This window comes from Aythya marila (genome assembly GCF_965140915.1).
Source record: "Aythya marila genome assembly, chromosome: 3".
NCBI classification, from domain to species: Eukaryota; Metazoa; Chordata; class Aves; order Anseriformes; family Anatidae; genus Aythya; species Aythya marila.
The window spans coordinates 19,544,636-19,557,765 of record NC_139044.1 but is presented as its reverse complement, the minus strand read 5'-3'; the positions used below and the strand labels follow the sequence as shown (position 1 = coordinate 19,557,765).

At 35.1% G+C, this 13,130-nt stretch overlaps 1 protein-coding gene across 1 annotated transcript in view; it reads left to right on the top strand.

The window, feature by feature from the left end:
* The window catches only part of USH2A (usherin), a gene marked incomplete at its 3' end in the record, with an annotated part of 395,140 nt that overhangs the window by 283,539 nt on the left and 98,471 nt on the right, over nucleotides 1-13,130 (top strand). Inside the window, exons 43-46 of the mRNA XM_082757605.1 lie at nucleotides 2,178-2,341; nucleotides 4,460-4,669; nucleotides 6,084-6,286; nucleotides 8,126-8,238. Of these exons, the coding sequence (XP_082613731.1) occupies nucleotides 2,178-2,341; nucleotides 4,460-4,669; nucleotides 6,084-6,286; nucleotides 8,126-8,238 (690 nt within the window). The remainder of the gene's footprint in view (nucleotides 1-2,177; nucleotides 2,342-4,459; nucleotides 4,670-6,083; nucleotides 6,287-8,125; nucleotides 8,239-13,130) is intronic.

Below are 13,130 nucleotides of genomic sequence, written 5' to 3'. Positions count from 1 at the left end.
CAGAGTGTTAAGTGTAGGGAAATGGAGAGTGGTTTCTGTTTCTCAGGATGTTATGGACCTACTGTGGGGTACAGAGCAGGCCATTTGTTCTAGAATAGCCTTAGGTTCCCCATCTCAAAGTCAAAGCTACCACCTCTAAAACAAGTAAACACTCACATTAGGAATCTCTAATGGATCGTGCAACACAGGTTCTGTGTTGTTTTTCTGTGGGTAAAATCTTGGGTAAAACTTCGTGGAGGGTTTGAGAATGTGTGTGTTCTCTGCATTTGTGTGCTGGCATGCTTTATGAGAATTGCGTATCAATCACTGCCCCTCACATAGCTTCCAATTCTATAAGAGCTCCATGAGCATCCCTCGTGAGCATGACGTGAACCCACAGAATGAGACTTCTGAGTGTTGTAGAGGCTGAACCAAGCCAAGGACTATTGCCTCTGGCTTGTCACTGACAGTTTGCTGGAAGTCACTGCTCATTTTCGTCCACTGCAATAACTGATCATGGAACCATTCTTTAACACAATCCTGCAAAACTGTCCATTTCTTTCTTAAACCACATTTGAAATTCTACATGGAGTTTCATTTATTTTTAGTTTAGCTCTTCTCAGCAGTCTTCTCTAAGGCATGCAGCATTTATGCTAGCACTTCTGAGGGGGCAATAAGTTCCCACAGGGAACAGTAGCGAGTCCTTAGGCACAAGGACCTTTTAGGTTGCATGAGCTATGGCCACAAAAGTGTACCTAACATTTGGACACACTTGAATGCTTCTTTTGGAGAGGGTTCTGCAGCTGCAGCTGTGCTCCTGCAGTCAACAACTCAGGAGGAATTTGTGGCTGCAGAGAGAACGAAGCCTCATTTTTTACAAAAAGAAAACCTGTATATCAGCATCTACTTTACATGTTTGTGTTTGTGACATACTACAAGCATGTTTCAGAATAAGTGAATTTTTATTATATTCCAGCTTGAAGTCTCTTTTGATAGTGGTTGCTTCAAATGGCTTTTACATTGGTTTAGCCAAATGTCTTCTATTTTCATTGTTGGAAATGTGGATCCAAAAATGAATCTCAAATTCTCATCCTTAATTTGTAAGACTAGATCCTACTCCTTTTTGATTACACCTGCACTACAATGTCCAAGAAAATACATGTATTACATGTTCACAAAGGGTGTGTTCACAATTCATATTGTCAACTTTTTTTCTAGCATGGTTATTACAGTGGGAGCTAGTGAGCTCTAATTAGTTTCCTTTTTTCTCAGTAGAACAGGTAAAGCTTAGCTCTTTTGAAAGTCAGGCTGGGTGGCTGCATAAAGTAAGGTTCTGTAGGGAGAAAAAAAAAAGTAAAAGTAAACATGAAGTGAGTAACTTCTTTTTGTAGAGAAGTCTTTAAATGTTAAATATTTACAGTTCCTTTATTGTGTTTGTAGACAGTTATTCCAGTGATGCAGCTTCAGCAAAAATTTGTTATCACGTGTTCCTGTGATTGTGCAGTTTTTTATGAGGGTTCTTTTGTATGAATGTTATGTATGAATGTATGAAAACAATTTTGAGATTATGAAATCTCCCTTAAAATACATTAATATATCGTTTGAGTTAGAGAAGAAATTATGGAGTGAGAGTCACTTAGTTTACTAAACATACTTGTAGTATTTCATAAATCTCTGTAAGTTGAATATCCACAGTTCTGAAGAAAATTACTTTATTAAATGGATTTGCATTATTAGGTTATTTTATTTATTTATTTATTTTATCAGTGGGAGAGTCCTGGCTGTATATGGTGAATCACTTTTACAAATGAGACTCTGCAAGTTAAAATCAACGGGTTTCCCAAAAGAGGAAAAAAGCCTCATTTGATTAAATTCTGATCCAAATTTTGGCAGGTTGCCACCGCTGTAATTACATATTGAATTGAGCTATAATCTCTCAACACCTCAGAAGCTACAACTATGAGGAAGTGAAATAACTTGCTTTATTTTTGTTACCGTGTTAATGGTCCTGAATTATTTCCTAAAAAGTAGGCAGCCCTTATAGTGCCTTCATTGGTGCAAGCCACACAGCTGCAGTTTTCTGGGGGGTTGAGTGGGAGGAGAAAGAGCAAAACTTCTGCACAAGCAGAAGTGTTCGAGCAAATTTTTTCTACGTCTGCATTTTTTTGTTCAATGTAATTATTTTTAAAATGTCTTAGGTACACAACATATGAGTACAAGCTCATAGTACACAACGAGGTAGGATATACATCAAGTGAAGAAGTGATAGCTACTACATTAGCAGGATTACCAGAGAAAGGAAGTATCGTCATTGCACGTGCTGTTAATCACACTGCTGTAGAAGTGGAATGGTCAAAACCAAGTAAGTGTGCTTAGTATTTATTTCAGTAACTAGATGTTAACCTGCCATCACTTACATTGGTCTGCCTTACTCTCAGAGGAAACACAGTCCCTGTCTTGATTTATAATGCAGCAAAGTGTCCTTGAAAGGAGAGGAAAGAAAGGGGAAAAAAGGGTGCCCATTTTGCTATTTCTCAGTCATGCTTGTATTTATTATATGGTATTTCTGTGGAATGAGAATAGTGAAAGTGAAGAAATACTTAATGCAGAGAAATCTATACAGTAGTACACAAAATCCTGTTGTCTTTGTGGTATATTTCATCTCTTTGTATGAAAATTTACATATATGTTCCTTCAGGATGAGAGGATCCTCTTTCTCTTTCTTTTTGCTCTGCTCCTTGAAATGAATTCAGCCAATTTCTTTAGCTGGTTTGCTAAGTACAGCAGTGGGGAATTTCTTCATGACTTACATGCAAATGCTTTTATAAGGACTGGGTGGTGAATTGCAACAAATGTAGTCTCTTTATTTTATAATTGCATGCGTGAAGTAAGCGTGCTTATAAAAACTGACAAATGTAATAGATCTGAAGCAGCTCACTGAAGTTTCATTACCTTAGTAATCTAAACCTCTGACCTTCTAGATGTAGGTAATGCAATCTGTTTTTATTTTCATTCATACTTTAGAAATTTCCTCCATATATGTTTATGAATACAAAGGTTAAATGCCAAGACAGAGCCATTCATCACTAGAAAACCTAAACATATTTAATTAGTTCGTATGCTACACTAATCATATTAACTATGTTGTATACTCATGTTTCCTTTTTTCGGTAATATTAATTTCAAAATATTTTTTTCTCTTTTTTTCTTTTTTTCTTTCTTTTTTTTTTTTTTTTTTTTTTTTTTTTTCCTGGAAGCTTGGGAGTCCATAATATAAGTTGCCTTGCTATCTTTATTTTTCTGGAAAATGTATTGGAGTTTTTTGGTCTTCTTTTTTTTTTTTTTTTTTTAATCTGTACCACTTAAAATAAAAATAATACATCACTTCAGTAAAATTTTTTTGTTACAAAATTGTTTAATAAATCTGCAAATAAATCTGATTTTGTCTTTTAACAGTGCTATTCTATTTCCTAGTTAGTTGAGTTCTGTTGAGTGGTACAGTGTATCATCTAAAACAATGTTTTAGTACTTGAAGATTTTATCACAATTATTCTTTTCATCTTGGTGCCTACTGGAAAAGCAGTTGCATTTGATCAGACCTGAACTTAAACTATTTAACAAAGAATAGATAAAATAACAGATTAAAACAGTTACTGAAATGGAGAAGCAACTAGCTCTGACCAATGAGTGTCCTTCCATGTGTAGCCAGAAAATGGTACTGTTTTTTCTTCCCTTCCCAGAAGAAGCTACTACTGGGTAAAAACACACTTTAGAAAGAAATATTAGTTTGTTGTTGTTGTTGTTTTTCCCCTGTGAATATACTGCTTCTGAGGGTATGACACATTTATATGTAGATACTATAATGATTGTTCTAAAATAACAGCATGTAGATATCCATTTTCACTGTGGCCAAAAGGCTTTCTGTATAAATTTGAACGGAATGTTCATTTCCCATGGTTAGACCAGTAAAACCAGAATACAGTACTTTGCAGGGCAGGAAGGAAAAAAAGAAAAAAAAAAGTCAAGTTTCCCATCTTCAACTAGCGGTGTAGTGCAAGGTTTTACACTCTTCCTGGTATCCAGGTAAAAGACATCTGTTCACAGTGGTGACCTGCAGGATCTATGCACCACTGCTAGCAGTCTTCACCTCTGAGTTTACTTACAGATTCTACCATTGTCACTGGAGCATTATGAGAAAGAAGGCTTTCCCAGTGTTGCCTAGGATCATGGGCTGTTAGTGATACTTTGGAAGAGCATTCTGTACCTGTGGTTATTGGTGTGTGGGAGGTGGGAGGCCATTAAAAACAGTTGATGGAATCTCTCTCTCTCTCTCTTTTTTTTTTTTTTTTTTTTTTTTTTTTTTTTTACAGTAAGGGACTCTTCATAATAAATTGCTTTTCTCTTCAAGATAAATGCTGTGAATAAGAAACTGGCTGACTGAATATCTCTTAGTTGATGTCTCAATATTTTCCTTTCTCAGCACTACAAGACTTGCAAGGAGATGTCATGTATTACATCCTCTTCTTGAATTCTACTGCTGATAGAAGATCTCTGAGGATTCAGGCTAATGAAAACTATACAGTCATAGGTGACTTGCAGCCCAACACAGAGTATCAGATATTTTTCCAAGTTTTTAATGGAGCCCACAGCATCAACAGTGAAGTTGTGCGTGTGACTACCTCAGATGGAGGTTGGTTAGCAGTGAATGCAGCTTGGCTTAAACTCTGAGAATGAAATTGATTGATTTTTGTTAGGGTTGAGATCAGTCATCCTTCCATTATAAAATTTCCGGTATAAGAGGAAAAAGGGCTAAAACTCTAAAATGCTTAAGTGCTGGCTGTCATCATGTGGTAGATCAATAAAGGGTCCCACTGAGACTGAAGCAAAAGCTCTAACAGCAGATATTAACCTACTTTGTTCTCATCTTCTCCTGCATACTCCTGTCTGTCTACACTAAGTTTGGAACTGAGTTCATATCAATAAATGTTGGAATTTAAAAACAATTAATGTTCTTTTAAAAAGATTTGCTCTGTGAAGCGATGTGCTTTAGACATGACAGTCATATATAGGACCTTTCCTGAGTCACCAGAAACACTAGGTGTAAGTTTAACCCCTGAAAAAAATTATTTATGAGTCATTTCTGTGCCAGTTAGCAACTGCATGTGCGTTAAGGAGTGGGGGTGAAGAACAACAACAAAAAGAAGTAAATCTAAAATGTGTTCAGAATGGTCTTTCTAATCTTTTTGCTTTATAAAGTCTCATTATAAACATTATAATATCATTACCTCAGAAGCAAGTGTTCCAGGTCATTAGCAAAGCCCTTTAAGTGAGGCTTCCATTTCCTTTCTGATGCCAAAGGTCAGCACCTTTTGTTTATAAAATAGAATCGATTGTAAGGGCAATTTTTCAACTGGTAAAGATGGGTTCTTATGACAAAAATAGGTTTTTGCATTTGTTATTTCTGACATGCTTAGATAATTATGTAATTTAACGCTAAGGAAGGTTTGTTTCTTTTTTTTTTCTTTTTTTTTTTTTTTTTTAAATAAGTGTTAGACTTCATCATTACCTATAGTAATCAACATTCAAATCCATTTACATAATGACAATGTCACATATTGCTTCATCTTGCTTCAGCTATGAGGCTGATAACGTCACGATCCAATAGACATAAGGTATTTTGGTCTCAGGTTTTGCTTTAAAAGTAAAATGCTTTGTTTTTCTCTCTCTCTCTCCCTTTTTTTTTTTCTTTCTTTTTTTTTTTTTTTTTTCTTTTAAGATTGGGATTGGGGGAGACATAAAAATAATGTTTATATGTTGGCAGTGCAGATGGGTGAATAATTTATCATCATATCTCACTGGCCACATACCACTGATGATTGACACTATGCTGGTGGTATAAAGCATTTTACCATCAGCTCTCATGGTTTCTAACTGAGAGTATAATAAGCCAATTTACAGAAGACTACAGACTGTGATAACTTCATCAGAGGAAAGCAGATAAGCAGTGAACCCTTTGCTAAACCTAAATACTAATCTGCATTTGGTTAAACAAGTGCTTTTGCAGAGACAGCTGGAGTTTATTCAGTTTCTTCCTTTATTTCTAGAGCCTGAGGGCATGTTCCCTCCAGAGGTTGTCATCATCAACAGTACAGCTGTACGTGTCATCTGGACATCGCCTTCAAACCCGAATGGTGTTGTCACAGAGTACTCTATCTATGTAAATAATAAGCAGTACAAGACTGGAATGAACGAGCCTGGGTCCTTTCTTTTAGCAGATTTATCTCCATTCACTGTATACAATATACAGGTTAGAATATTTTTTCTGTGTTGTGTAACATTCTTTGATTTTACATAATATTTATGTACTTCCAAGGTGAATATTGTTATATGAATTTCTTTACATACATGGCAAATATTTGCATTGTTGTTTGTGTGTGTGTATACATACAAGGCATAAATTTATTTTCAGGGTATTTTAGGTCTGCGTACTGTTTTCATAACACAGACTTCCATTATTTTTTTCTCAAACCATCAAAACTCCATTTACTTTCCCTTAAATGCTCTGTGCTACAACATTAGCAAAGCCCTAACATACATTACAAAGAAGCAAAGATTCTACTCCTACTCATTAAAAGAAAATTGCAATTGTTTTAGAAACATCAGGCATGCATAATATATCAGCACGAAGAAATAATGATATTGCATTTGTCATCCTTTTATCATTTTTTTTTCTCCTCATCGTTCTGAGGAAAAAGCAGAGCTGTTGAAATCATAGCAGTACTTCTTATGCTGTTAATAAGTACAACAATTTTTTCTTTGCTTTTTCCTTTCTCTATCTTTATCTTTGCCTCTATAGACAGATATCTAATAAAGGACGAAACATTATATGCAGTATAAAAAAAATGGTATCTTTCTATCCTTAAGTTCAATTAATGTGCTCAAGAAATGCAGTTTGACATTTAATTGTAACTATTCTTGTCTATTTTGTTCAGGATGGGTTTGCATTATATTTTAGAAGGTTTTAGTAGTAAATATGTGAACTCTGCTCTGAAAAATTTGCATCCAGTTACTACATGCCATAAATAAACATCACAGGCAGGCATACCATAACAGATTTCTATGTTCAAACCCCTCTGAAACAGCAAACCTCCATCCATGAATACACATATGACTTTCTGAATGCTGCTTGGAAACACATTTGTCTTTTCTCAATAACAATGCAAATTCAGAGTACTGCCTCACTTATAGATCCTCTATATTAATTTACCATGGCCACCTTCTGTTGCTTGAGATGTTAATTATTCTTCTCTTTCACTTTCTTAGTCTTTATACATTTGCATCAATGCGATAGGTAAAAATCAAAGCTTTTTTTTTTTTTGGTTCTTTTTCTTCTTGTCCTGAAAGCAATATTATCTTGGATGCATGTACATCTCAATGGTAATCTTCCTTCATTACCTTTCTTTTCTTTTGTGCTCTTTTATTTTGAATAAACCCTGCATCACCAATAGAGAAACAATGTTACTATCATTCACTTGTTATTTGACTTTGCCTTCATTTAGTTTAATCCCAAGAACTGGAAGGAATAAGTTTTTATTTCTATGGGATTTTTAATAATGAAGTGTATGTTTTTGATTTGTATTTTTACCTTTATCCTAATTTTCCAGCATAGACATGAAGGAATAGAAGATTTTAAGGAAAAATATCCTTGTTTTTATTTCAGAATGTGTGGTACATGTAGGAAACCGAAGTGAATTACTCATGAACCAAAATCAAAGCAGAGTGGCTTATTGTATTTCCTATCTTGTTACACTTGGACATTTTTTTCAGTGTTATGTATACGATTCGGCTTACAAAATACAAACAAATTCACTTACACACTGTTGATGATAATTTAATAGAGAATAGTGGTAGGTATCAGATGGCTGTGTGTACTCTTTTTTTTTGAAAATAGAGTGGGGAAATGTGATACGGCACGGTATATCTCTGATAGATATACTTATCCCAAAGTTTTGGTATTTTCCTAGCTGTACGTAATCTGTTAAGTAGAAAAGAAGACAAATCTTGGTGAAAAGAGAAATCTAAGCAAGTAGCAGAGTTGAATAATTTCTGCATCTTAGTATTTGAAATTCACGTTCTTCTTCATCAGATTGAAGCCTGCACGGTGTATGCCTGTGTGAAAAGCAACGGGACCCAGATTACAACTGTAGAAGATGAGCCGAAGCAGCTGGCAGCACCCATTATTCACGTAATTGGCTCCAGGTACTATGCTAAAGGTAGCTGGCATATATCAGATCAATTTGTGGCTGGAATGGGGACCAGAAAGGGGACCAATCTCGCATTGAATATGGTGCATTAAAGAATTCAGTGTACAGCTTGTAAAGGTTTTTCATGGTCATTATATTTGATCTTGGAGTTTTTGGCCAAATGAGCAACTAAAGAAATCTCACCTTTGTTTGATTGTATAGAGTCATTCAGGTATCACTGTGCTGGGATAATAAATAAGGCATAAATGGAAGTAGTTAAAAGAAGTTTAGAGGATGAAAATTATCACATTTTGCTGTCAGTTAAGAAGAGGGAGATTAATGTTCAGGGAGCAATGTGATGCTGATAATGGAAACAGAGTAATTGTGGGTAAAAAAAAAAGTCACCCACCACAACAGTAAGAATTAGTAAGCTATCTTAAAAGGCATACACATCTCTGTCTCCTTGAAACACTGTTTGCAACCTGCACATCCATGAAATCCACAGGCATGGACAAACTTCTTAATTGTAAAAGGAGTAACAGTTTTGCAGTATTTAGAAGCTGCCAAATAACATATACAGTGATTCGTTAGGAGTTAATATCTTCCAAAGACAGGCTAAAGCATGCTAACACATTTTTTTCAGAATTACACCAACAATAAAACAGTTAGCCTCCTGTGTGTATGTTATTGTTCATATGATTTTATTACATTTGTGGTGGTGTATGCTCATTAGCAGTGTTTCTTTTGTAGAAAAAAAAAAGAAAAAATCTTTTTTGTAAATAACAAAAATCTAACAACCGAGCCTTCCGAAATGGCCAGCAGGATGGATTTGCTCCTCCAGTCTCTTAGAGACTTCTGTTTGCTGTTTATCATTTCTACATTTTCCTTGAATTCAGCATTTGTCTCTGTATAAGGGTGAAATTAAGCTTGCTATTTTTCTCTCACACATACAGATATAGTCAAAGCTTGTTTGATGATAAGAACTCAATTCAAGATCTCATCTTTTGCCCTTGGCTTTAACTTATGTGTGCCTTTGTCTGTATTGTCTGTACTGCAAACACTTATGCATGTTTCTGCTATTATATATAGACTAAATATGTCATAACACATGAATGAAAAAGGATCAAAAATGCCTTCCTACTTTATAATCTGCTCAGCCAGAAGCAGACTCTGTTTCTACACTGCCTTTTCCTACATGTCATATTATCATCAGCTGTTCTTATATCCCAAAAGAATACTAACTACTGATCGATTGCCCGGACATGTCTGGCCATGGCCTACACGTGCCCCGGGTAGTTCATTTATTTGCCACGGTGGATTTGCTAGAGTGGAATTTAATCAATAGCTAATTCATTAATTCTGGTCCTCGAGTATGTAGGGATTGTGTAGTATAAAAATGACTGGCTGGCTTCAGCTTTGATTGAAATATGACAAACACTACAGCTGACAGCTTCAGCAGGTGCTGGGCTGAATATGAATTTTGCTTATTTATCCTCCATAAAAGAAAAAGCTTGGTAAAAAAAAAAAAAAAAAAACAGTTTGTGTAGACAAGCGGACATTTTAATACATATCTGTCACCAGACAGAAAAAAAAAGGCATTTATACAGTATAGGCTCATGGGATAGTCAAGATACAATACAGATCATGCAGTTTATTGTCTTTAATTGGAATCAGTGGTTTTTCCTCTTCTGAATCAGTTTAGGGGGCTGTATTATTGATGAGAATGCTGTAGGATAATGTCTTTCTAGCATTCACAAATAATTGTTTTAAAATTTGCCTCAAGGTGCTGCATGACATAAATTATAATTTCACCCACCAACTTCTTAGAAGTCTTTCTGATAGCAGCTCCATCCAGACTGTTCTAATGAAGGTTATACCACTGGAGCCATTATAAATACCTTACTTTTCCACCCCTTACAGTTAATAACTCAGCTTCAGGCTGAAACTTGGCACAAAAGGTCACAGTCCTAGAACGATTATTTTATAATGCCAAACTTCAAATAGAAAACAGTATGGGACCCAATATGGAAGTCTTAAGTCAGGTTCTGTTTTTTTTATGTTTCTTGTCTTGTTTGTTTTTTTGGATGGGAGGGTGTGTCAGGGTGTGTGTGTGTGTGCACTGGTGAATTCTTTGCTTTGGTGTTCAGTACTGTGGAGCTTAGGAAGGTTTTTGTATGAGATGCTGTGCATGGGTGAATGAAGCGGAGGAACTATCTCAAATTAGTATGTTAGTAGAAAGGATTTAGAACAAATGGGCAAAACAGTAATAAACTGTTGTGATGATGGTATTGGATCAGGAGTTCTGAAGGAGCTCATATACAAAAGTGTCAAACTACTATGCTATGCAAAATGTCTTTTAATTTGGTATTGGTACTGCAGGAATGGAAGACGACAGTGTAATGCAGATTTCTCCAAAGGGATTTGGGGAACTAAAAACCAGTAAGTTTCCATACTGGGAAAATAACTGGAATGTGCAGATTAAAAAAAAAAAAAAAAAAAGGAATTCATAACTATGTGAATAAACGTGAAATGCTGGGAAAGATTGTTGTGGAGTCACATCCAGCCAACCAGTGACAAGCTGATCAGATATATCCAGAGTTAACTGGATATAAAAGATGACCTGATTAGGCTGTGCTTTCTATGAGCACCATACATGGTACAGCTGGTTGCATGCTGAAGGTCCTATCATGTCCCTGTAAATCTGCACCTGTTTCTTCAGACAGTAGCTATGAAAAAGCTGAGATACTCATTCACATCTGCAATCCCATGAAAACCTTGCTACTTTATTTAACTGGGCCATGGGTTATTTTTACTCTGTTGCTTTCAAAACCACCTCAATTTGTAGTGAACATCAGAAGGTATACGTGTAACTGAAACATTCATAAAATTGTGAAGGAGTCTGCTTATCTGTGAGTACATAGAGTTGTGGCTTTATTGAAAGGTCATGCAGGGTTTTACCCTTTTGGTGGCACTATGCAGTGAACTTCTATGCCACATGATTTACTCGGGCAGCTGTAGCTTTACATGATAACTAGCTATGTCCACACCAAATGTGTATCTATACATTGAATAATAATAAAGTGACTGCTTATTAATGAAGAAAAAACGTGTTGAGTTCTGCAGAAAAGGGAAAATAATTCAAATTCAATAGTTCAAATAGTTGCATCAATTCTCTGGACTACTTTGAAATTATTTTAGGGGGTAATATGGCTTGCAAAACTGCAAAAACTGGCACAGTGCTTTGAAAATATACTTTTGGGGGTCTGAATGACACCTGCAGAAAGCAAATTATTCTAAGAAATAAGTAGAAGTGCTTTCTTTACTCCTGTGATCTATACTGTGCAAAGACCAGAAGAGAGTTACAATAGCATTTATAAAGGTTGAAATACTACCCTTCTTTTCCTTTTCTTTTTATCTATTTTTTTTTCTGATTTTTAATTTATATATATATATATATATATATATATATATATTTTTACAATATAGTATCCTGTTTTTATGTTTTTAGGTTAAATCCTGTAACATTATTTAAATGTAGATATTTGATGTTGTTGAGCACATGTGTGTGTTCATGTCCATGTGTTAGAATATATAGTGAATACAAACTAGGCATGTATGGAATATGGAATTAAATCTATGGTTCAAATGAAGACCTTGGAATAATAATGCTGCCTCTGCAAGTCACCTCTGAAGTTGTTCCTTCATAGGAGACATTAACTCCTATTCTCAAAGGCTTTTTGCTGTGTATTCCTCTGTTTATATCTCAAGGAAGTGAAATAATAGTTCAGTTATTTTTATTCTCTTAAGAAGTCAAAGTTTATCTCAGCAACTACTGTTTCACTGTAATGTTTTTCACTTTAAATTAATGTTAATTTATGATGTCACTGGCATTCTGACAGTGGCTGTGTAAGTGGGACATGGAGATCAAGAAAAGGTATTTGGAGTCTGAGTGTATGCTATATAGTGTTGTAAGTCCTCCTATTGATCTACGTGTAGCACTGGGATCTCCTCCTCTCTAGCCGAAGAAGAAAGTCATAGTAAGAAATTAACATTGTATGCAACATTCCAGAGTGATTATGCATGAAATTAAGTTTTCCATGTAAAATGTGTACATGACAAAAGAGCAAATTTCTGTTTCAAATGTCCCTTTTGAGACATATGTTGTAATTTTAAGTGAGATTTTGAAGCCAACACCTGCACATTTTCTAGTAGTGACAAGCATACTAAAGTTTAACACAGTTTTTCCCTTAAGATACTTTCTTCCTTAAATTGATGATGGCCTAATATCAAACTTGAAATCAAGAACAGGATTCTTACGGACAGTATTTTGTGGACAGCTGCAGTCACGCTTTTGCACCAAGTCAGAATTATGTTAAACACTTGCATTTTTTACTTCTAATTTTGTCAATGAAAATATTTAAGTATACTGTTTAATGATGTTGTTATTAATTCTTATTTTTTATTAATTATATGTTGAAGAATAAATTTCAAAGGAAGATGTGTTTTTTGCATTATATTTTTAAAAGCAGGGAAAAGGCAAGATAAATGCAAATCTGTTCTAAATGGTGACTGAATGTGAGCAAGCTGCACTGGCTACAGCTTGCAGTGTGGGGTTGGTCCTCTGTCCCCCAGGTGCCTGTTCTCCACCAGGATCCTGTTTGAGGATGGAATGGTCCCTCCAGCCTTGTCAATAGACCTTAACTACAGCACCAAGAAAGCATGCTGAATCCTTTCAACTACCACTGAACTCCAATGGTTGAAATGCTAGAAAAAAAGTTAATTATACAAAAGTTTTCAGAAGCATGAATGTGATTTCTTTTAAACAGAAAGACTTTGATTACAATTTTTAAGGGCTTTGATTATATGTGTGATTCATTTTCTCAGGGTTTTATCAAATATTGATACTTT